Raw genomic sequence first — 22,727 nt, 5'->3', positions numbered from 1 at the left:
ACCAACTGGGAGAATGTGGTACTATTTCCTAAGATGAGGAAGGAGAGGGCAGGATTGCATTTTGAGGAAAAGATTGGAAGTCAGTTTTGGACATGGTGACTGAAAGATGCCTTTGAGATACCCCGATGGAGGTGTCAGGTGGGCAGTCGGCTGTGTAGGTCTGTTATTGGCTGAAAGTCTGGATGGAGGTGCTAGGTAGGGATGGGAGTTGATGGGGGAACCTATGGGAGAGGACAGGGAGGGAAGGAATGCCAGCATTTAGAAGTGAGACAAGTAAGAGGAACCCAGTGTTAGACCTGAACGGTCTCCGAGGGATCCCAGCTCGCCCAAGAACCACCAAGAGTCGAGAGTCGCTGCAACACGCAAGAGGTTTATTAGGAGCCGGTGCACCGGGGTTCCTTGGTCCTCATGCAGGAGGCCGAAGAGGAACCCCTCCCAAGCGGAATCACATACATTTTATAGCTTTCATTTTTCATTATGCAAAGTGTGGATATATCAAGGGTTTTTTTCTCATTGGTTTGTTTGCTCCGGACCGGAGTGGGGACTTGGCTCTAGTTCCTTGATTGGTTGGCTGTCGGATGCCTACTTTACATTTTCGTGTTTTTGTGGTGGGGGGTTGAGTCACATGAGTTATGGTTGGCTAGGGCGACCTTTAAACTCTGGCTTAATCATTCTTATCACCCGCCATACTTGTTTGCTTGGAACGGTTTCTGCCCAGGGGGGACATTCCAGTATCTTATTGCCAGCCGAAAAAGCTCAAAGCTCAAAAGTATCGATAGGGAAGTAGGGGTGTAAGTATAGTTAAGGCCCTACATCAGGAGAACAAGGAGGTCTGGAAAGTCAAGAGAAAAGGGGTCCTAGAAAAAAGGGGTGACTGACCATGTCTGATATTGCCTAGAGTTCGGTCAAGTGTCTTGCTTTCAGCTACCGGGGTACCATTGATGATCAGAGCAGCTCTGGGGGAGAGGCAGGGGCAGAAAACCAGAACAGAGTGAGTAGTATGGTGACAAGGAATATGGGCAGCTCCTTCAAGGTGCTTTGCCATGAAGGGGAGCAGAGAAATGGAGCCGAAGCTTAAGGAGAACATGGGCCCATGAGAGGGAAATGCTTAAAGCACTCTGGGTGGATGCAGAGACAGCCGAAGGTTGGTTGTAGATCCCAGGTTTTAGGAATTCAGGCTGAGCAGCCGGGCCTCCTGGTTGGGGTCCAAGTTCTGCCACTTGCTGTTGGGTGACTCTGGTTGCCTTTCCTATAAAATGGGGATAACTGTGCCTGCCTCAGAGAGTGCTAGGACAGTGGCTGGTCCCTGCTCTGCACAGAAAGGGCTTTTCCGGGTGAGCAGGAGAGGGACGAGGGGAGTGTGGTATTCTCCTGTGGCTGCTCTAACAAAGTACTATAAACGATGGCTCCAAGCAGCAGAAACTTATTGTCCCACAGTTCTGGAGGCCGGAAGTCCAAGGTCGGTTTCACTGGGCTGAAGTCAAGGTGTTGAAGGGTTTCAGTCCCTGCAGATACTCCTGGGGAGAGTCATTCCTGCCTCTTCCAGCATCAGGGGGCAGCCAGCAGTCCTTCACTTGTGGCCGCATCACTCCGGTCTCTCCCCGACGTGGCCTCCTCCTCTTCTGTATGTATCCAGTACCTCTGCTTCTTCCTAGGAAGACACTCATGATTGGATTGAGGGCTCACCAGATAATCCAGGATGGTCTCCCCAGTCATGATTATTCACTTACATCTGCAAAGATCCTTTTTTCAAATTAGGCCACATTTACAGATTCCAGGGATTAGGACCTGATATCTTTGGGTGGCCATTCCTCCAGGAAATGATCAGGAAATCTCAAAAGAATGAGGAAGGGAGCGGAGACTTGAGGGGTCTCATGAAGAAGTGAGAGGAGGGGGTCTGTGGGTTGGGGGTTTCAAGGACGTGGGTTATAGCATTGTTTCTGGAATGTTCCTGAGGGTTCTCTTCAGACAAGGGCCATTGGAAATGGTCTTCTCCCTGTTAAGAAGGAGTTGGTCCAGGGCTCAAAGCTGAGTCTTCTGACACCAAGACTGTGTACCCTCTGGTGCTTCCTCATTGTCTACAAAGCATTTGATGAAGAGTCTTCTCAAAATGAGCAAAAGGAGACTCCCCAGGAGGGAAAGGGGTCCTGATCCAGGTGGGGGCAGCCTTCTCCCTCATGGTACAGCTTCCCCACTTCCCTCAGTGGGATTGGGATAGAAGTGGCAGCTTGCAGGTGGCAGGGGTTCAGGAAATACTTATGGCCTTGAAGAATGGCACTTCGTCGCCTGGGGCCGGATGTCCCACTCTAGACTAGTGGGGTCGTGGTGGGTTTTAGGCAGCCAGTAAATAACTCCCTCCTCTTCTTCCCAAGTTCACCCAGAGCATCAAATGGCCAAGCATCTTGCTACACAGGCCGACTGTCCTGTGTAGCAAGCCCTGTCCTCACACCTGTGCCTTGCCCCTGGGTCCCACCAGTGCCCGACCAGCCAGAGGGGGATTTTCATGGAGACGTAATGAGACTGCTGCTGAGCAGAGCAGCAGCAGTGCCAGTCTGGTTTCCATGGTGACCCTCACTCGTCTTCGCAGCCAGGTGTTTGTTGGAGAAGTTCTGTATCACACAGACACCTTCTTTCGGCAAGTGTTTACCGAACTCCTGCTGAGTGCTTGGCGCAGAGCTGGGTGAGGTGCTGGAGAAGAAGCCAAACCAAGCGAGGACCCAACATGCAGCCATCTACGGGGAGAATCAACCCAGACGACTAAATGCAGCGCAGTGAGACGGTGCAGGCTGGGTTGATCATCGACTAGCACCCTCACCCCCACTGCAGCCCCTCTGCTGTGTGCCAAGGAGTTACAAATGGTCCATTTAACAACTGCAGGCTGTGATGGGTGTGCTCTCTGACTCAGCATCTCACCTTCCTCACAACACCCCTTCCAAATCACAGGGTTCACGCATCCTCTTAGGAGTTTCTTAGACATAACAGGAATCATCTCAACAGTTGGGCATGTCTGAGGGGTCAGTAAACAGCTCCCATCTCCCACAGCCTTGAGTTCTGAGCCAATTGGGAGATAAGACATACATCAGGCATGCTGTCCAGTCCAGCCAGAAAAATCACCCATCACTTGTATTACTTAGAAAAGCTAGGCTGGAGGATGTGGCTTTTATCTGGAAGCATAGCCAGCCCCACTGCAGGCCCCTCCCTAAAACTGACTGCAGGGGATTCCTGCTTTGGTCCTCCATCACTTCCACTCCCGGATCTTCTCCACGTGGAGGGGCCGTAAGCAGGGGGAAAAGGCACATGGCGCCTCCCCAGCACAGGCCATCAGTCAACTGCAGTGACGGACACTAGTTTGTGGACGTTTGTGTGTGCTGGCAGGTAGGGCCGGGTGCTTTGGGTGTGGTGGTGCTTCTAGCCAACTTCTGAGGCCCTGTCCTGGGCCACCATCTTGACATCACTATCCACATTGGTCTGGCACCAGCCACAGAGAGCGGCCAGAAGAGAGGTTGTCAGAACCGACCCAGAAATTCATTCTGTCCTGCAGGGACACGTAGTCCCTGACTCTGATAACACCCGTGTTTGCTTTTTTTCTGTTTCTTTACTCAATTTTTTGAATAGTAACTAATGAACATGGCCAAGGACTGGAATGACAGAAGAGGCCATACTGTAAAAACCAAATTGTCTTCTCATCACTACACTCTTGTCATCCCCAAAGGCAAAGGCAGGATCTACCCTTTGGAGATCATCTATGACTCTATGTATATTTACACATATACTCCTTTATTAAAATGCAAAATAATCACATACTTTACCCACTGTTTTGCTCCCTTTTCTCCCACTTTGCAGCAGTCTTGGAGATCTATACCTACACAGCGACCTTGCTCTTTTAAGTGGCTGCATAATATTCCAATAACAGTAATCATAACTGAATTTTTGGAGAATTTAATATGAATGAGACACTGATCTGGTTGTTTTATTGACATTGACATTAACATATTTGCCCTTCAGAGCAGCCTCTGAGCTAAGTACTGTTTACAGATGAGGTAACTGAAGCCCAGAGAGTTTAAGTCACTTTCCAGAGGTCACAAGACAAGTAGGAGGTGTGGTCAGGACATGCGTCCAGAGCCTACCACCTTAACCACACCCTCCCACAGTGCTGCGGTGCCTGTCCGGCACAGACATCTTTACACACGTATGCAAGGTCATCTGCAGCGTGAATTCTTCAAAGTCAAGTTGCTGCATTAGTGTGTATTTTTAAAAATAGGTATTGACCACCATAGAGGCTGGACCAGTTTGCCACCTCCAGTGTTTGAGATCCTCTCTTTCCCACACCCTAGTCATAGGGGCAGCTGATCTTTCTACCAGTGTCAGTCTGATAGGAAACCATGGCACCTCCCTGGAGCTGTAATGTTTCACTTTTCTTATAATGTGTGAGGTTGGACAACTTTTCATACGTTGAAGGTGTAGTTGTGTTTCCTTGTCTGGTTAGCAGAGGAGGTCACCTGGGCTTAGCACAGGGCTGCTTGAGTTGCAAGGTTCTTCCCCACTCCTGGCTCCGCCGTTTAATCATTTAATGACCTTGACCACAACCCGTAACCTTCCTGTGCGTCAGTGTCCTCAGCTGAACACGGGGATGGTGAAGGTTTAATGAGCTCCCACACACCCAGACCTGAGCGTGGGGATGCCTGGCTCATAGTAAGTGATTCACCTGTTTCCAGTCATTTTAGCTCTTGGTTCTATTCTGCCCACTGAACCCCACGGTTTCTTTCTATGGCTCAGGTTCATGGATTTTGCAAAAATGGACAGCATTTCCTCGGTGACTCCTTATTCCGCTGCCCACACATGCCAGACAGTCGTTCAGTCTACAGTAGGTGGCAAGGGGCTGGAAATGCAAGGGTGAGCTCAACAGGCAGGGTCCTGGCCCTACGTGACTTACAGTCTAGTGAGGAGACAGGCAATCATCAGAGAACCACATGGAAAAATATATGATTTCACACCATGCTGGACACTGTGAAGCTTTATCTCCTTGTCCTTAGCACGTGTCTGCCCTGTAATCAGCACCAGTCCTGAGAAGTGGAAAAGTCACCCCGAGGGCTCAGTAGATGTTGGTGAACGGGTGAACAAGAATAGGATTAATAACTGTGATTGTGTCCAGTGCACGTAAAGTGAAAAATCGTTAATTCTGTGCAAGCGTGACAGTAAAAAAACCCAGAAATTCATTCACCTCCTGAAACAGTGGTGGCTGAGCTCATGAGGGGCTGGACCTTCCCTCAAGGCTGCCAGGATGGCACACCTTGGAGGTGGTTGTCATGAAATGTTAGGATGTGGTGAAGGTTAAATGAGCAACAAAGGGCACATTTTATATGCATGCATCAATGAGTGGGAAAATAAGCTTTTCTTGGTTATGTAAGAGTACACCCTTATAAACTAGTGAAAGGACAGATGTGGGATGAAAGCCATTTTCACAAATTGCTGATCATCTGTTAGCTAACATCAAGTATAAAGTGATTTCTACTTTCCTGGGAGAATAGAATCTTAGAGTTTTGATGCTGCAAAGGATCTTAGAGGTCATCTGGTCTAAATTCTTGGCCAGGGAAAAAGTATTCTTGTTACCAAAAGTTAGGTCAGCTACTCGCTGCTTGAAAGCCAATACTCGAGAGGCAAGGTTGGTGGAAAGGAAAGTTTTGTTTATTTTGGAGGCCAGCAACCGGGGGAGAAGGCAGACTCGTGTCCAAAGGCCAACTCTCCCCTGACAATTAGTGGACAAGAGCTTTTGAAGGGAATTTTCAGGGGTGCATAGGTGGAGGGAGGGGGCTACATGCAGAAACGGCACAGTCAGCTCTGACAGTCATCTGGAAATTGCTCACGCGGTGGTCTGATCAGCGTCATCTTGATTGTTTTAAGTACAGTTAATCTTCAGTTTCCGGGTCAGTTTGTTCCCATTTCTTTGAGGCTAGTTCTCAGAATTGTGGCAGCTTATGTCATGGCGACAGTCTGATCATCATGTAGTTAACTTCTTCCACCTGGTGGGGGTTTCAGTATCTACAGAACAGCTCACAGGATATGGCCATGGCTCAGAATGTTATCTATAGCCCTTGAAGAAGAACTAAAAGTCCTTGACTTTGCTTAATGACTGAACTATTGTTATTTGGTCGTGTTTGACTGTTTCCCTTTGCTTCTGCATTTTCTCACTCTCTGATTAATTTTATTCTTTGGCTAAAGTTTTTCTATAGACAAGAGGCAGGTGGAGGACGTGGAGGGCAAGGACCATGGGGTCCTGCTCCATTCCATTGTCTCTAGTACACCCAACAGATGGTCAACCCATTTCTACTTGGATATCTCATTGACAGTGAGGGGCTTCCATTCTTGGGAGGCTGCTGTTAGAGCTTGAATTGTGTCCTCGCAAAAAGATGTATTGAAGTCCTAAACCCCAGCACCAGTGAATATGACTTTATTTGGAAATAGAATCTTTAAAGATACAATTAAGTTAAGATGCCAGTATGACTGGTGTCCTTATAAGAGGGAAATTTGGACACAGAAACAGAAAGGGAGGGACATCATGTGAAGACAGAGGTAAAGACTAGTGATGCCTCTACAAGCCAAGGAATGCCAAAGATTGCTGGCAACACCAGAAGCTGGGAGAGAGGTATGGGACAGATTCTCCTTCATGGTCCTCAGAAGGGACCAACCCCGTGGTCACACCTTGACTTTAGACTCTGGCCTCCAGAAGTGGGAGAGAATACCTTTCTGTTGTTTGAAGCCACCTGGTTTGCGGAACTTGGTTAAAGCAGTCCTAGGAAACCAATACAGCACCTTAATCCATTTCTTTGGAATCAGAATCTGAGAGTAGTGCTGGGAATCTGCATGTTAACATGACTTGAAGCCATTCTGGTCATTCTGATGCCTAATAGTTCGAGAACTTCTGCTGGAGACCCGTGTTCCCAAACCGTGCATCCTCTAGTTGGTTCTGGGCCGAGTCCCAAGGTTCCCCGTGTAAAACTGCAAACCCTCCAGCCCTCTGTCTCTCTTACCCTCGACCATTCATCTGCAACTCCGAGCCCTCACTGCCTGAAGGAAGCTCCTGAGGGTCTTAACCCCCCTGCATAGCTTCCTGCCTCTTGATCCAGACTTCTGGCCTCCAGATCTGTGACACAAGACATTTCGGTTGTCCTGAGCCACCTGGCTTGTGAGACTCTGTTACTGCAGCTCCAGGAAACCAGTAAGTCGTCCATCTCAGTTCCATCTCAGGCAGCTTGAGAGGCCCTCCTCATCTTTAACCAGGAGTCCCCATTCAAGGTTCCACGTGAGCAAGCAAACAGCCTGGTGAACTGTGGGCGTCTTCCCGACACGGCCTCTCCTTGGGGCCCCTCACCTCTCTCTCCCAGACCTCTCCCCTCTTTCCATCTCACCTTCGCCACCCGATTCCTGGTCGTTGCCATGCCCTCACCGGCCACCTGCACTCCCCTCACGTCCATCCCGGACCCTCAATCCATTCTTTTCAGTGACCCCGGCTTTGCCAGCCTCCTGTTGCTCTTGGTAAACCCATGTCATCTGCCCACGATTGGAAATAGTGTACACATGGTCACCATTGCCAGATGCCTCTGAAATCATCATGAAGATGGTGGAACCTGGAACAACAATAGACATTTTAGGGAGGTGGCTTTTAGTGGATTACGAAGAAGACCATTCTGACTGTCTGAGCTCTCCCACGATGGAAAGCCCACCCGGAGAGGCAGTTAGCACCCCTCACCATGCGTGTGCAGAGTGGTGGCTGGGGGACTTCTGCAGGAAAGGTAATGAGGACACCTGGGCGTTGGTTGGAAAGATGACTTAGCTGATGTCCAAGGTTGATCTCATTTCTAAAGCCGTCTTTAAATGTTCTACTTTATATTTTCTTTCCCATCACTGTTATCTAATCTCCAGGTAGAGCAAGATCCAGCTATACAAATAAGAATTTCAAATGTAATCTACCTATTTATGTAACATTCATCTCTCCACTTCTCCATCCATCTATCCATCTGTTTATGTTCCCTTCAAATTTTCTTTTCTTTGCCATAAAGAATGACAGCGGGCTTCCCTGGTGGCGCAGTGGTTGAGAGTCCGCCTGCCGATGCAGGGGACGCGGGTTCATGCCCCGGTCCGGGAAGATCCCACGTGCCGTGGAGCGGCGGGGCCAGTAAGCCATGACCGCTGAGCCTGTGCGTCCAGAGCCTGTGCTCCACAACGGGAGAGGCCACAACAGTCAGAGGCCCGCGTACCGCAACCACAGCAACAACAATGTGAAGTAACATTTTCCAGCATCTGTTTTGTGCCGGGCACCGGCTAAGTGCTTTGCGCATGTCAGTGTGAGGCAGTGGGGCAGAGTATAGAGCCGGGACTCTGGAGCCACATGTCATGGCTTCAAATTCCAGTTCTGCCACCTAATAGCACTGTGACTTTCAACAAGGTAATTTTTCTGTGTCTCAGTTTCTTCACCTACCTTATAAGATCATCATGGGGATTAAATGGCTTGATATCCATCAAGCTATAAAACAAAACCTGTGCATAAAAGGCACTATTAATCCTCTCAATGACCTTCATTTTTTTAGGAATGTATTTTATTGAAGTATAGTTGATTTACAATGTTAATTTCTGCTGTACAGCAAAGCGATTCGGTTATATATAAATATGTTTTTTTTCATATTCTTTTCCATTATAATTTATTACAGGATATCGACTGTAGTTCCCGGTGCTATACAGTAGAACCTCGTTGTTTATGCATCCTATATATAATAATTTGCATCTGCTATTCCCAAACTCCCAATCCTTCCCTCCCCCAACCCCCTTGCCCTTGGCAACCTCAGGTCTGTTCTCTATGTCTGTGAGTCTCTGTTTTGTAGATAAGTTCATGTGCATCTCAGTGGCCTTCATTTGACATGGGTGATAATATTCTTACTAACCAACTAGTGATCTAGGATCAGAGATATCAAATAACTCACCGGAGTCACCCAGCGCCTAAGAGGGGGAGCTGAGATTGGAAGCTAAGTTAGCGTGACTCCCGAGCTCATGATGTTTTCAGACACAGTGAAACACCGTCTCTTGAGAAACGGCCAAGTGGAGAGAGGAACTCTCCCTTACATTTTTCGCCTGTTCCAGAGCTGTCCCGTCAGGTCCGGCCACCGAGGGGTTGGGGAGTGGGCAGTGATGTGGAAACGCCAGGATGGAAGGAGTTAATGAGCCTCTGTCTGCTTCAAGCTTGGAGAGGGAGGGCCCAAGCTGACTTCTAAACCAAGAGATCTTTAAGAGGAAAAAGTCAAAGACAAGGATGTTGACCCTGGATCTGACAATCTATTTGAGTTTATACCAAACTAAAAACTTTAGGGGTTATCATAACTTTAACCAGTGTTTCACCCACACACAGTAATTAGTTTTACTCTGATTTAACCTGCCATTACAGTTTTGACAGTGAGGATACCCAGGAGGTATTTTCTCCTGAATTCTTACTGTCCAGGCCCTCAAATCGATTGGGTATGAATATGATTTATGGTACCTACATGGAATCTTGCTGCAGTAAGATGCCATGGAAATTGACTCCTATGAGGAAAATTTTGGTTTCACTATTACTCAGTTGGTTTTTGTGGGCCTATTATGCTTACATCAGCCAACATGGAGATTTATATTATAAAAAATGGCCATGGCCATTTCATTTTCACTCTGAATGAATTACCCTCCATGTTAATGAGGCCTCTTTCTCATTCAGGAGAACATCTACTGCCTTCTGTATCAAATCCGACTGTAGTTTCTTTCTGAGACCTTGCTTGCCATTTGGTGAGAACTTGATTCATTTTGTATACAAAATAAATAAGGAAAAAGACACTTATGTCTTTGTTGCTTTTGTATCGTCAGTAGCTAAGCAAAGTATTAATCAGTTCTTGGATAAGTTAAGCTGTGCCGTTTCTTTTGCAAAGATATTATCATGGGAAAGCCACTAATACATTTTAATGGCTTAGGTTTATGAAGTGCTCCCTCTGTGCTGGTCATTGTTCTAACTCCCATGTGAAATCACTCATTTGTAAGAGGGCTATTGCTTCTACAGGATGTAGATGCAGCAAAACTGGCCGGAGTAAGTACATTCCTCTCTAAAGTACAGTGACAAAAGCTGACACTTTTGTGACCTGAAAAAATTAAATGTTCTCTAGGAAAGAAGCGTTTGAATCTTGCTAACTTTGCCAACTTGTTGAAGTAGTAAAGACGTTGAAGAATCCCAGTCCAGCCTGTGCAGCTCAAAATGTCTTTGTCTCATGGAGGCTTTAGGGACTTTTGGAGTGGGGGGTGGGGTGGGATAATATGTGTATTTCATTGTTGTCTAAATAATTAAAAGTACGGTAGGGGGTGATGAGAATTTTACCAGTGAATCCAATCCTGTATGCAAGCTATGCATTCTTAATATGCATTTCGTTCTTCTGTGGCTGGTTGGGAAATTAACAGATGATACCTTCATTAATTGCACGCTATTTTAATTGGTTTAAAGGGATATTTTTCTTTCTTTTGCGGCTTTGGAACACCCTGACAGTTTTATTGTTACTTCTGAGAGTTTATCCATGGTGATTAACATTACTACTATTAAAACAGAAAGTGCCTATGAGCTGTGTTCCCAGGGGATCGGGAAGGGTGAGCTGTGAGGACCGACTCTCTTCTGCCACCAATTTCCTGGGAGAGAGAATAGAACAGAATAAGGAGACTACTGTATTTAGAAACAACAAAATGCCAGACTCCGCACCATGTATTTTCTATATCTTATCTCTTTTAGCCCTGAACAACTACCTGTGAGGATGGGTCCCCATTGTGCGGTGGGGAAGCTGAGTCCCTTACCCAGCTCGCTTCAGCTAGGAAGTGATTTAACAGCAAAGAACTTACGGAAATGTCCTCCTGTTCATTTCAATCCCCATGTACCTGGTAAAGCACTTGCAGTTTACCCAATAGGCAGCCACCCATTTTCTTATACAAGTTAATAAATGAATGAATGAATGCATGATGGATGGAGTGAGTCAGATAAGGTGTATGAGTTTCATATCCGGCTGTAACAAGTGACCACAACCTTGGTGGCTTAAAACAACGCAAATGTATTATCTTACAGTTCTGGACATCGAAGTCCACTATGGGCCTCGCTAGGAAAAATCAGGATGTCAACTGTAGGGGAGAATCCATTTCGTTGCCTTTTCCAGCCTCTTGAAGCTGCCTGCTTTTCGAGGCTCGTGACCCCTTCCTCCATCTTCAAAGCTGATGATCCTGTCACTCCTACCCCCCTACCCACGCTTCCTTCATCGAATCTCCCTCTGATTCCCATTCCTCTTCTACCTCCCTCTTCCACTTTTATTTATTTATTTACTTTGCGGTACGCGGGCCTCTCACTGTTGTGGCCTCTCCCGTTGCAGAGCACAGGCTCCGGATGCGCAGGCTCAGCGGCCATGGCTCACGGGCCCAGCCGCTCCGTGGCATGTGGGATCCTCCCGGACCGGGGCACGAACCCGTGTCCCCTGCATCGGCAGGCGGACTCTCAACCACTGCGCCCTCAGGGAAGCCCCCTCTTCCACTTTTAAAGACCTTGTTATCAATCTCTGGTGTAAGGTGGGCTGATTAGTAGCTTTAGTTCCATCTGCAGCCTTATTTCTCCTTTACCATGTCACCTAACAGGTTCACAACCTCTGGGGATTAGGACATGAACATCTTTGGGGGGGGGGCATTATTTTGTCTACCACAAAAAGCTTCATTAAAGGTGTGAAATCTATTTTGTCTGTCTCAGTAGAGAAGTAATTCTTTTCTGAGACTGTGGAACATGGTTTGTTTGGTTCCTTGGATATTTAATCATGCACACACCACCTGGAGGCATCTCTTTGCTTTTTCCTTGCTTTGTCACCTGTAAACACTCTCCGCACATGCCATGTTCAGTAAGTACCCGTTGAGGAAATGAAAGAATGAAATGAACGAGCTGTTGTTTAAAACTAGATTAATTTGGTCTAAAGGGCACAGGAGACATTTTGATCTAAGATGGTAAAATTTGAGCATTAAAAAGAATAATGGCTGTAGTCGATTGAAACCCACCAAATATATACAATTTCATAGTGATTCTACGCAGGGGCATGGGGTCTTCCTAGATGCAGCTCAACATTTGCACTCTTCAGACTCCCATAGGCCACACTTGCCCCCTTCTATGTAACTCGAGGGCAGGAACACAGTGTACGTGTCCACTGAGGGCAGCATTAGACAGTCTTCTGTGGGTGCCCTCGCCTCAGGTCACACTGCAACCCATAGCTGTCCAGGAGGTATTTTCTCCCCAAGTCACACAGCTCTAGTGCAAGGAGATTCATTCTACATCAGGCAGCTAAGGGAGCCTTCCTGGCTTAAACGCTTCATACCCCGGAGTTGCCAGCATCTTTTGTAACAGCTCGCCGGCATGGCTTCCAGCATTTCCACAAGGGACATGCCCAGGTCCAAGAATGACCTCACTCGGGGAAGTTCAAAACACAGTGTCTTCTTCCCTGTTAGGGATTTATGGTTCATTTACAGGTCCTCCCATCCAGATGTAATTTACCAATCAGGCTTCATTTTTTATGACATTTGATGTTCTTGCCCTTCTGAGGTTTTCAGGTAAAAGCCAAAGCTCAGGTTCTCAGGAAGTTGGAAAAAGTTTTATTAACCTTTTGCTCTCATACCTAAACAAGCAAATAAACCAATGAACAAACAGACCCTAACTCATTTGTCACCATTGGAGGTTGCTGTGACACCAGCTCTTTAACTAGCAAAGAATCACACATCTATCATAATTATAAGCTTTATATCAGAGTAACTGCATTATTGAGGAGAGAAAGTTCTTTGTGAAGAATTCCAGCTTAAAAAAATACAGAAGACGCTGGGCCTGCGCGTCCGGAGCCTGTGCTCCACAACGGGAGAAGCCACAGAAGTGAGAGGTCCGCGTACCACAAAAAAAAAAAAAAAAAAAAAAAACAGAAGAAATGGCAGAATTAGAAAGTGTGATTTTTCAACCCCTAGTGATATCATGGATCTAGGTAACAATTACAATGTATACTAAAACCATTAGCCGAAATGTAGATGGGGAATTTCATAATATAGGGATCATGCTGGCACCACTTGAACCTGTGATCCATCTTAGTATTTACCCATAGTGTGATCCTACAGGAAGCACACGGTACTACTTACGGTACATTTTAAAAAAACAAATTTAATCTGACTCTAATCAAGACCTTAGATCTAACTAGTAGTTTGTGGAAATACAAGGGATAGAGGAACAATGACACCCTTTGGAAGCAATCAGTCAAGTCCAGAATGTGGGACATTCTGCAGGATGAATGACCTGGTTTCCCCAACAAATCATGGAAGGGAAAATGGAAGGGCAGAATGATATAGAATAAAGTGGACTTAGTCAACATTGTGGGATTTTGCTTGGTTCTTGAATTAAACTTTCAACTATATAAAAATTATTTTGGGACACAAGGTAGTTTGAAAATGACTGATATTAATTATTGGAATTATTGTTAACACTTTAGATATGATACACTTAAATGATACTGAATATGATAATGACATCAAATTTAGGCAAAACTGATATACATAAACACATATATACACATAGATATACATATGCACGTGTGTGTGTATATATATATATAAAAATATATATACGGTTGACAGTTAACTTACATACTGAAGAAATTAAAGGTAAAGTGAAAAATCTGGGGTTTGCTTTAAAATGCTAAGCAAACTTTGAAGGGAGTAACTAAAACAAGATTGGCAAATATTGACAGTTTTCCAAGTTGAGTAATGATTACATTGGGACTCTGATTATTCTACCTGCTTTAAGTGCCTGAAAATTTCCATAATAAAGTTTTCTTTTTTTTCTTTTCATAATTTTTTTAAAATTTTATTTTATTTATTTATTTTTGGCTGCATTGGCTCTTTGTTGCTGCACACGGGCTTTCTCTAGTTGTGGTGAGCAGGGGCTACTCTTTGTTGTGGTGCGTGGGCTCTCATTGCATTGGCTTCTCTTGTTGCGGAGCACGGGCTCTAGGCGCACGGGCTTCAGTAGTTGAGGTGCACGGGCTTCAGTAGTTGTGGCACATGGTCTCAGTAGTTGTGGCTCGTGTGCTCTAGAGCACAGGCTAAGTAGTTGTGGCCTATGGGCTTGGTTGCTCCGCGGCATGTGGGATCTTCCTGGACCAGGGCTTGAACCCGTGTCCCCTGCATTGGCAGGCGGATTCTTAACCACTGCACCACCAGGGAAGCCCCATAATAAAGCTTTCTTAAAACCCTTATATTTTTACAGTTAGATGCCATTTTCTCCTATCAAATTATTAAAGATATTTAAACATTTTACACGGAGGGGTGAAATAAGGATCCTACTGCATTGCTGGGGAACTTCTGGAAAGCAGTTTGGCAGGATGCCCTAAGAGGCTTAAAATATTGCTAGCATTTGACCCAGTGATTCCCTTTGTAGAAATCATACTGAAAAAATCATTGTGAATATCAAAAACTCTTTACAAAGATGTTCACTTCAGGTTATCTTAGACTTTGAATTTTGCAAGTAACCCAAATACACACCACTAGAAGAATGGTTAATTGAATCATGGTACAACACATCATGAAGTATTTTGCAACCATCATAAAGGAAACTTTTACAGTTTTAAAATACAGCTGGAAGATGCCTGTTACAACATTAATTGAAAACAGGACAAAACTCTACTTGCATCTATGTAAACAATGTACATCCATGGGAAAAATATGTGTAGACAAAAAAAAAAAAAAAACTGGAAGCAAATACAACAAAATACCTCCATTGGTTCTGATTGGGTGATAGATCTACAGTGAATGAAGTCTTTTTCTGTGTTTATTTCCCAGATTTTTCTATCATGGACATAGTTTTGTCTTGTGCATCTTATAATAGTTTTATAAAGGTATAACCAACATACCATAAAATTCACCCATATTAAGAGTACAGTCTGATATATATGTGTAAGTATATATAGTTGTACAACCACCATTACAACATTACAATCAAATTTTAGAACCTGTGACCCTGTGAAGTATCTCACAAATATTTCTTGAGTAGACTTCATTTTTAGAGCAGTTTTAGATTTACAGAACAGTTGAGAAGATAGTACAGAGAGTTCCTACATACCCTGTACCTAGTTTCCCCTGTTATTAAAATCTTCTATTACTGTGGTACATTTGTTAAAATTAATGACCCAATACTGATACATTAACTAAAGTCCATACTCATTCAGATTTCCCTAGTTTTTACTTAATGTCCTTTTTCTGTTCCAGGATTCCATCCAGGGTATTACATTACATTTACTTGACATATCTATAAATTAATTTTTAATTGGAAAAAAGTAAAATGAACCTAATTTTTCAAATCCTCCAAATATTTAACGATTTTTCTTCTGGTCTTCTTGTTTTTGTTGACTTGTTGCTTGTTGACAAAGACCATGTCTTATATTCATTATATTCCTTGTAGTTTCCAACATGGTACCCTGCAAATTTACTAAATAATATTCTGCTAATTTAGTCACTGTCCTTCAATAACTGGATGGAGCAGAAGAGAGGGAGAAAAGGAAGAGAAGGAAGGAAAAGGAAAAAAGAGAGACCTTGCTTTATAAATAAGTTAAAACCTAGGAGCACTGAGGGACCTTTGGTTTCTGCTCTGATTTTATGTGATGGAATTCTCTTGACCTTTGTGTTTCCCAGGCTGGAAATTGCAACCCTGAATCGGGCAGACTCAGATCTGGAAGCTTGTCGAACCCAAATCAGCAAAGATGTCATTGCTCTTCTGCTGAAAAATCTTACCAGCAATGGCCATCTCTCCCCTCAGGTAGAGAGGAGGATGGGTGCTGTTTTCAAAAAGCAGTTTCTGTTGCTGGAGAAAGAAATTCAGGACGAGTATGATCGGAAGATGGTGGCCTTGACAGCTGAGTGTGACCTAGAAACAAGAAAGAAGACAGAAAGCCAGTACCAGAGGGAGATGACAGCAATGGAGGAAGCAGAAGAGGTGCTGAAACGCGTTAGTGAGAGGGTAAGACAACTTTGAAAGGAAGGCTTTCATTTGCCTCCCTCCTTCATCATTTATCCATCCATCCATACATACATACATACATCTACCTGCCCATTCATCCATCCACCCACCCATCCATCCATTCTCCCCACCTACCACCCTTCCATCTATCTGTCCATGTACTCATCCATCCATCCATTTATTCACTCACCACCCATCCATGCATCCATTCATCCAACTTCCAACCCATCCATCCACCATCCGCCTACCACCCTTCTATCCACCTGTCCATCTATACTTCCATCCATCCATCCAGAATTCATTTAGAAAGGTCACTACTGTCTAGGCAGTGAAGGTACAGAGAACACTGAGACATGGTTCTTGCATGTGAGATGTTCACAGTCTAATGAAGGATTCTCGCATATAACAAATGTGAATTCGTTCAGCCATGTTGTCATAGAGGTACGTTCACAGTGCTGTGGGATGTCATGGGACGAGTAGAATGGCTTCATTCACAGAAAAGCACGTCCACGAGAGCACAGCTCAGGGGGGTTGTGATGTCAGTGCACATGTGTGTCCGTCTGGACCGCACCGCGCTAAGTTCTCTCCAGCACGGGCTCTGGAGTCAGACAAACCTGGACTCATATTCTAGTACACTCCAGCTCAGCTCCGGAAGGCCTTAATTAGCCTCTGTGAGTCTGTGAGTCAAGGCCGAGGGCGCCCCCCTCTCAGAGCGGCTGGAAGAAGTAATGCAGGAAAGGAGGCCCGGGTGTGGACTGCAGAAGGCTCTCATGCACAGTGCTGGGTTCTGGGAGTTCTGACCTCTCGGCCTTCCCAGGGCTGGTCTCTGTTGATTGGAGATCAGCTCTTATTTTCCTAAGAGAGTGTCAGTTTCTGTCTTGAAAGGAATCATGCCAGAGTTTTTTCCCAGGCGCACCAAATCCAGTCTGATTTCTGCCTTCCTCCATGGAAGAGATGGCTGGTTCCCTCTGGTGACTTGAGCCCACATAACCTGTTCTGAAAATTTATCATCCTAAGGAGGTCTAACATCTTAGGAACGAGCTTCTGAACTCCTAAATTCCCTTCTGCAGACTGGCAGCCGTGCACAGAAATCCTCTGGGAGTGAGTAGAGAGCTCTCAGGGTGACAGCGCCTGGCTCTCAGATGGTCACCTGTGGTCAGACTACGGGCTGGGCACTAAAGCAGAGAGGTGCGATTCACACTGTCTCACCCCCAGCCACTCCCCTGCAGCTGGGGTCCCCTCGCCTCAACACACATCTCATTTTAGGGTGTGGCTTATTTTCTGTTTGGCTCCTATATGGGTTTCCTGTAGCTGCTGTAAGAAATGACCACAGACTTCGTGCCTTAAAACAACAGAAATTTATTCTCTCACAGTTCTGGAGGCCAGAAGTCCAAAATCAAGGTGTCAGCCAGGCATTCCCCCTCTGAATCTCTTGGGGAGAATCCTTCCTTGCCTCTGCCAGCTTCTGGTGGCTCCAAGCGTTCCTCGGCTTGTGGCTGCATATCCCTCCAATCTTGACCTTGGTCTTCACGTGGCCCCATGACCCTGTCACCTCCACTTCTGTCTCTTTTAAGGACACTCATCTTTTGATTTAGGACCTAGCCAAATGATCCTGTATTATTATCTGCAAAGACCCTTATTCCGAATAAGGTCGTGTTCATAGGTTCTGGGATTACGATGTGGATGTATCTTTTTGGAGAGGGGGCAACGTTCAGCCCACCGCTGTTCCCCTGGCTGACCCCGATCTCCGATCTCCATCCATAATTGCACAGGTCAGCACTGTGTTTCCTTGAGGCCAGCACTTAAAAAGAATGTGTTCAACACACTGTTCACTGATTCAGCCCCAAACAGTCTCATTCTCTCTCTCTCTCTCTTATTTCCTCAATTTGTTATATATTTTTTTCTGATAAAAATAATACACATTCAATGAGGGAGGCTTGGAAAGTACTCAAAAGCAGAGGTTGGCAAACTGGGACTCATGAGTCCAATCCTGCTCGGCCTGCTTTTTCTGGCCCTTGAGTTGAGAATGGTTTTTACATTTTTAAAGGATTGTAAAAAGTAAAAACAAAAAAAGAATATGTGACAGAACCCTGATGTGTCCTGCAAAGCGTAAAATATTTATCTGGCCTTTACTGAAAGTCTGCCAACTCCAGCTCCAAAGCATAAAAGGAAAAACCCAGAAAAAAATTGAAACACATTCCACCAGTCAACAGTAGACAAACATTCGTTCCGCCTGTTTGTTGAGTTCCTGCTGTGTGTCTGAGCCTGGAGATACCACCATGCTAAGGGGACTCCACTCCTGCCCTCGGATTTCAGCATAAACCTTTTGCTTTATTTTTACATATATATATATATATATTTTTTTTTTTACAGAGTAAGGTTTATGCGGTTCATTGAACTTTCTATCATGGTTGTCTCCACTTACCATCACACATGTCATTAAACACTCTCACACTTAGCATTCGCTGAAGGCCAGGTATTTTTCAAAGCACATCACCTGGACCTTCTCTTCAAATATTCACACCCACTCAGTGAAGTGGGAATTGATAGGCTCCCACGTTTACAGATGAGGAAACAGATGGGAGAAGGTCACCTGCCTGAGAACACGTGGGTGGACCAAGATTCACACCCAGGCAGCTCGCCCTGACCACCAAGCCTCACGGCCACCCTCACGCAACAGTGCATCATAATGCTGGTGGGCTTCTGCCTTTGCAGTGCTTTTGTTACAAAGACTGCCCACAGCGGCGCGGTTTTAAGTGTTTGCTCATTATTTACACTGGTAGTTGGGGACATGGAGAAGGGGTGACACACAGTGTCCTCCTGCTCCCTCTGTGCAGGGGTCAGGGTGGGCAGCACCATCACTGTGGATCCCCCAGGCCACCCTGTCCAGAGACAAGCCTCCTTATTTGAGCAAATCCACTTCCAAAAATAGCATAAAGCTGCAAAAGTTAACAGAGCTATTTCCCTTCCAGTCTGCGCAAATCATTCCATCTTAGAATGACTTTGTCACCTATTCATTTATTGTAGTCATCTTTAAATAAAATGCATGAAAATATTTTGGCCATATTATTCCTCCAAGAATTAGTTTTTTTTTTTTTTAAAAAGCTAAATGAGGAGTAAGTTTTTTTGAGTAAAGTTTAGGAATTCCAGTAATTTTTTTTTTTTTTTTTTTTTTTTTTTTTTTTTTTGCGGTACGCGGGCCTCTCACTGCTGTGGCCTCTCCTGTTGCGGAGCACAGGCTCCGGACGCACAGGCTCATTGGCCACGGCTCACGAGCCCAGCCGCTCTGCGGCATGTGGGATCTTCCCAGACCGGGGCACGAACCCGTGTCCCCTGCATCGGCAGGCAGGCTCAATGCAGGCAGACTCTCAGCCACTGTGCCACCAGGGAAGCCCAAGTGGAGCACTTTTTTTTTTTGCCGTACGCGGGCCTCTCACTGTTGTGGCCTCTCCCGTTGCGGAGCACAGGCTCCGGACGCGCAGGCCCAGCGGCCATGGCTCAAGGGCCCAGCCGCTCCAGGGCACCCCCTGCATCGGCAGGCGGACTCTCAACCACTGCGCCACCAGGGAAGCCCGGAATTCCAGTAATTAGTATAGTGATGAAATCTGTTCACATTTAAACATCTATATGATCCCGTACAGTCTGTAAAGCATTTTTGCATGGAGAAGCTCTTAAGGGTAGTGGCAAATATAGACTCTGAAGGCAGGTGGCTTAGCTTTAGATCTCACTTTGTTCCTCCAGAAGGTGCATTGTTCAGGCTCCTTGGGTCTCGGTTTCTCCATCCTTAAACTGGGGATAATAATGATGCCTGTCATATAGGACTGTCAATACTTGTATAGTACTTAGACTGATGCTTGGCAGTGTCCTATCCAGCTTCATTATTTAGTGTAATCTTTTTGTTTGTTTGTTTATTTGTTTGTTTTTGTTTTGCGGTACGCGGGCCTCTCACTGTTGTGGCGTCTCCCGTTGCGGAGCACAGGCTCCAGACGCACAGGCTCAGCGGCCATGGCTCACGGGCCCAGCCACTCCGCAGCATGTGGGATCTTCCCGGACTGGGGCACAAACCCATATCCGCTCCATCAGCGGGCGGACTCTCAACCACTGCGCCACCAGGGAAGCCCTAGCGTAATCTTTAAAGAAGCCCATGACATAAAACAGTCAGGATATGAAATCTTTCCAGTTCAAGTTGGAGAAACAGAAGCCCAGAGGGGAAGTGACTTGCCCAGCTTCCTGCAAGCAGCCGCTGGCCGTTCATCGTGTGTACTTTGTAGGGGGACTCTCTTCCAGATCCCTGTGCTTCCCAACTACTTGGAGAAGAGGCAGCAGCAGCATATCCTGCCCTGAGCTGCCGGAGGCTTCCCAACTCCTTTGAGTGTGTCTTAAAGGAGAAGATGCCTTAAGTGCAAGAACTCTTACACTGTCACCATCTCTGGGCGATTTATTTCTATAAAACATTTTCACAATTTGCCCAGCTTGCTAAATTGAGTACACGGAGTGTCATTTAGTACAGTCATAATTTCCTGACACGATTTCACATTTTTGATGACCTAGAGTCAGCACGAATAGCAGTCGTCAGAACAGCCTGGCACAGGCCTGCGATTCTCGAGCCAGGGTTGAAGTGCCCTGTCCTGATCCATGACTCCCAATCTCTCCATGCAAGTTGCTTTTTTAGGTATTTTAAGTCAAAGGGTAAACATGCCTCATTTCTCTGAGAAGTCTATTTTAGTGGAAAGTTCAGTAGAGCGCTGGGGGTGAGTGACCATTATTTTAATGTACCTTTAAAAATGCACGTTTGTTGCCAATATTTAAAATATAAAATTTTGGATAGAAAATCCAGACTTTCAGCTTCTCTTAAAAAAATGGGAAGAGGGGCTTCCCTGGTGGCACAGTGGTTGAGAGTCCGCCTGCCGATGCAGGGGACGCGGGTTCGCGCCCCAGCCCGGGAAGATCCCACATGCCGCGGAGCGGCTGGGCCCGTGAGCCATGGCCGCTGAGCCTGCGCGACCGGAGCCTATGCTCTGCAACGGGAGAGGCCACAACGGTGAGAGGCCCGCGTGCCGCACAAAATAAATAAATAAATAAATAAATAAATAAATAAAGGGAAGATATGGCCACACCAGGTGCATAGTCCTCCAGAGCCCCCTCTGGTGGGCTGCGCAGTGGCTGACCCCGTAAACAGGGCTTCCTCTCTCTACTTTACCCCAGTCCCCAATGCTCCCTAGTACAGCACTTCCCAGGCTGCCTCACTTGACCTCCCCTGCTTGGCAGGCCCGGGCGGTGTCCCCTGCTTTAGGGTTTAGTCTTCTCATCTGTGCCACAGAAGGGTTGAACTAGAGCAGGGGATGAACACGTTTCTGTGGGTCTCTGGACCCCCCTTAGGAGGGCAGTATACATGGAAATGGGGGGCACTCCCATCCAAAGTTATTTTAAGGAGCATTTCACTATGACACAAACACATCATTTTCTCATGCCTTATTCTTCAGCAGAAATACTATTCTAAGCAAGGACAGATAATTACGTTTTAGGATTTGCACGCGCACACTCGAGCACGGTGTGTATGCGTGTGTGTGTGTGCGCTCGCACGTGTGCTGTGTGCCTGCTTTTTGTCCTGGCTGTGAGGAGTTAAATGGATTTCACCCCTGTTTCATTCCTATTAATTCAAATAAACTGAGGTTTGGAGTTTGTCGAATTCCATACTGTCAAAATAGAAGGTCACTTGGATGGATGGATGGACCTACCTGGGCACCAGCTATTCCCCTGGAAGCAGAGCATCCCTGTGATGCCCAGAGCCAGGGGCCCAACACCCTCATTGTGGGTGACTTGCATTCTGTAATTTAGATCAAGTCAGCTGTGAATAACTACTTCTCTCCAGAAGAGAAGACCCCTTCAGCTTTGCCACATAATAATCTGACCACTGGAGTGACAGTTCCATCATATTCAAAGTTTATGTCCAAACTCAGAGGGAGGGGATTTCTCTGACGTCTTACACCGGGGGCCAGGAATCTTGGGGCCTTCTTAGAATTCCACCTCTGCACGTGGAATGACTAACAACGCCCTCCTGCGGCATGAGTCTTTTGAGGTAATGAGAGTGCAGATCCATCAGGAACTTAGTGAAGGCGTGTCTCCCCCCTGCTGCCCTCCCTCTGGACCACATAAAGTGCAGGCATCCCAGGAGCCACTTCCTACCTCCTCTTTGGCCCCCTTTTAACACAAATGTTATCAGCTTGGGCCTGATTGCTGGTATTTTTCTCTTCAACTAAGTTAAGGATGAAAGATGATGGAAATAAGCTTGAGAGCCTAACAGCACAGTCCATTGATGTTTCCATTTTGCGGGCTATTTTCAGGCAGTTTGATTTGAAAATTTCCACCCTTGTGAATTTTTTTCTTTGAGATGGTTCTGGAAAACGTTAAGATAACAGGGAGGACAGGTCACAACAGCATTTCCCAGAGTTTAGCAGCTTCCTCATGGCAAATTTGGGATTCAGTGTGTGTGTATATGCCTGTGTGTATACATGTGTGTGTTCCATGTGGGTGTGCACACACATGCTTGTGGGGGGATGTGCACACGCGTGCACTGTATTTGTATGGCTGTGTCTGCGTGTATCTTTGTGCATGTATGTGCATTGTTTGTTGCTGTGTGCATTGATATGCACTGTGTATGTGT

The 22,727-nt window shown here is 45.9% G+C and overlaps 1 protein-coding gene across 5 annotated transcripts in view; it reads left to right on the top strand.

Annotated features, from left to right (window-relative positions):
• Nucleotides 1-22,727, top strand: part of EVC2 (EvC ciliary complex subunit 2) — a 148,919-nt gene that overhangs the window by 60,083 nt on the left and 66,109 nt on the right. For all 5 annotated transcript variants that reach the window (XR_010841121.1, XM_067036395.1, XM_067036394.1 and 2 more), the window contains one exon: nucleotides 15,739-16,063. Coding sequence is in view for 4 of the 5 variants with exons in the window: in XM_067036395.1 (XP_066892496.1) it covers nucleotides 15,739-16,063 (325 nt within the window). In the remaining variant the exon portion in view is untranslated. The remainder of the gene's footprint in view (nucleotides 1-15,738; nucleotides 16,064-22,727) is intronic.

The sequence above is a fragment of the Kogia breviceps genome, chromosome 6, assembly GCF_026419965.1.
Source record: "Kogia breviceps isolate mKogBre1 chromosome 6, mKogBre1 haplotype 1, whole genome shotgun sequence".
In the NCBI taxonomy this organism is placed as follows: domain Eukaryota; kingdom Metazoa; phylum Chordata; class Mammalia; order Artiodactyla; family Physeteridae; genus Kogia; species Kogia breviceps.
Note: the sequence above shows the minus strand (reverse complement) of the source record. Positions and strands in the feature narration are given on the sequence as shown.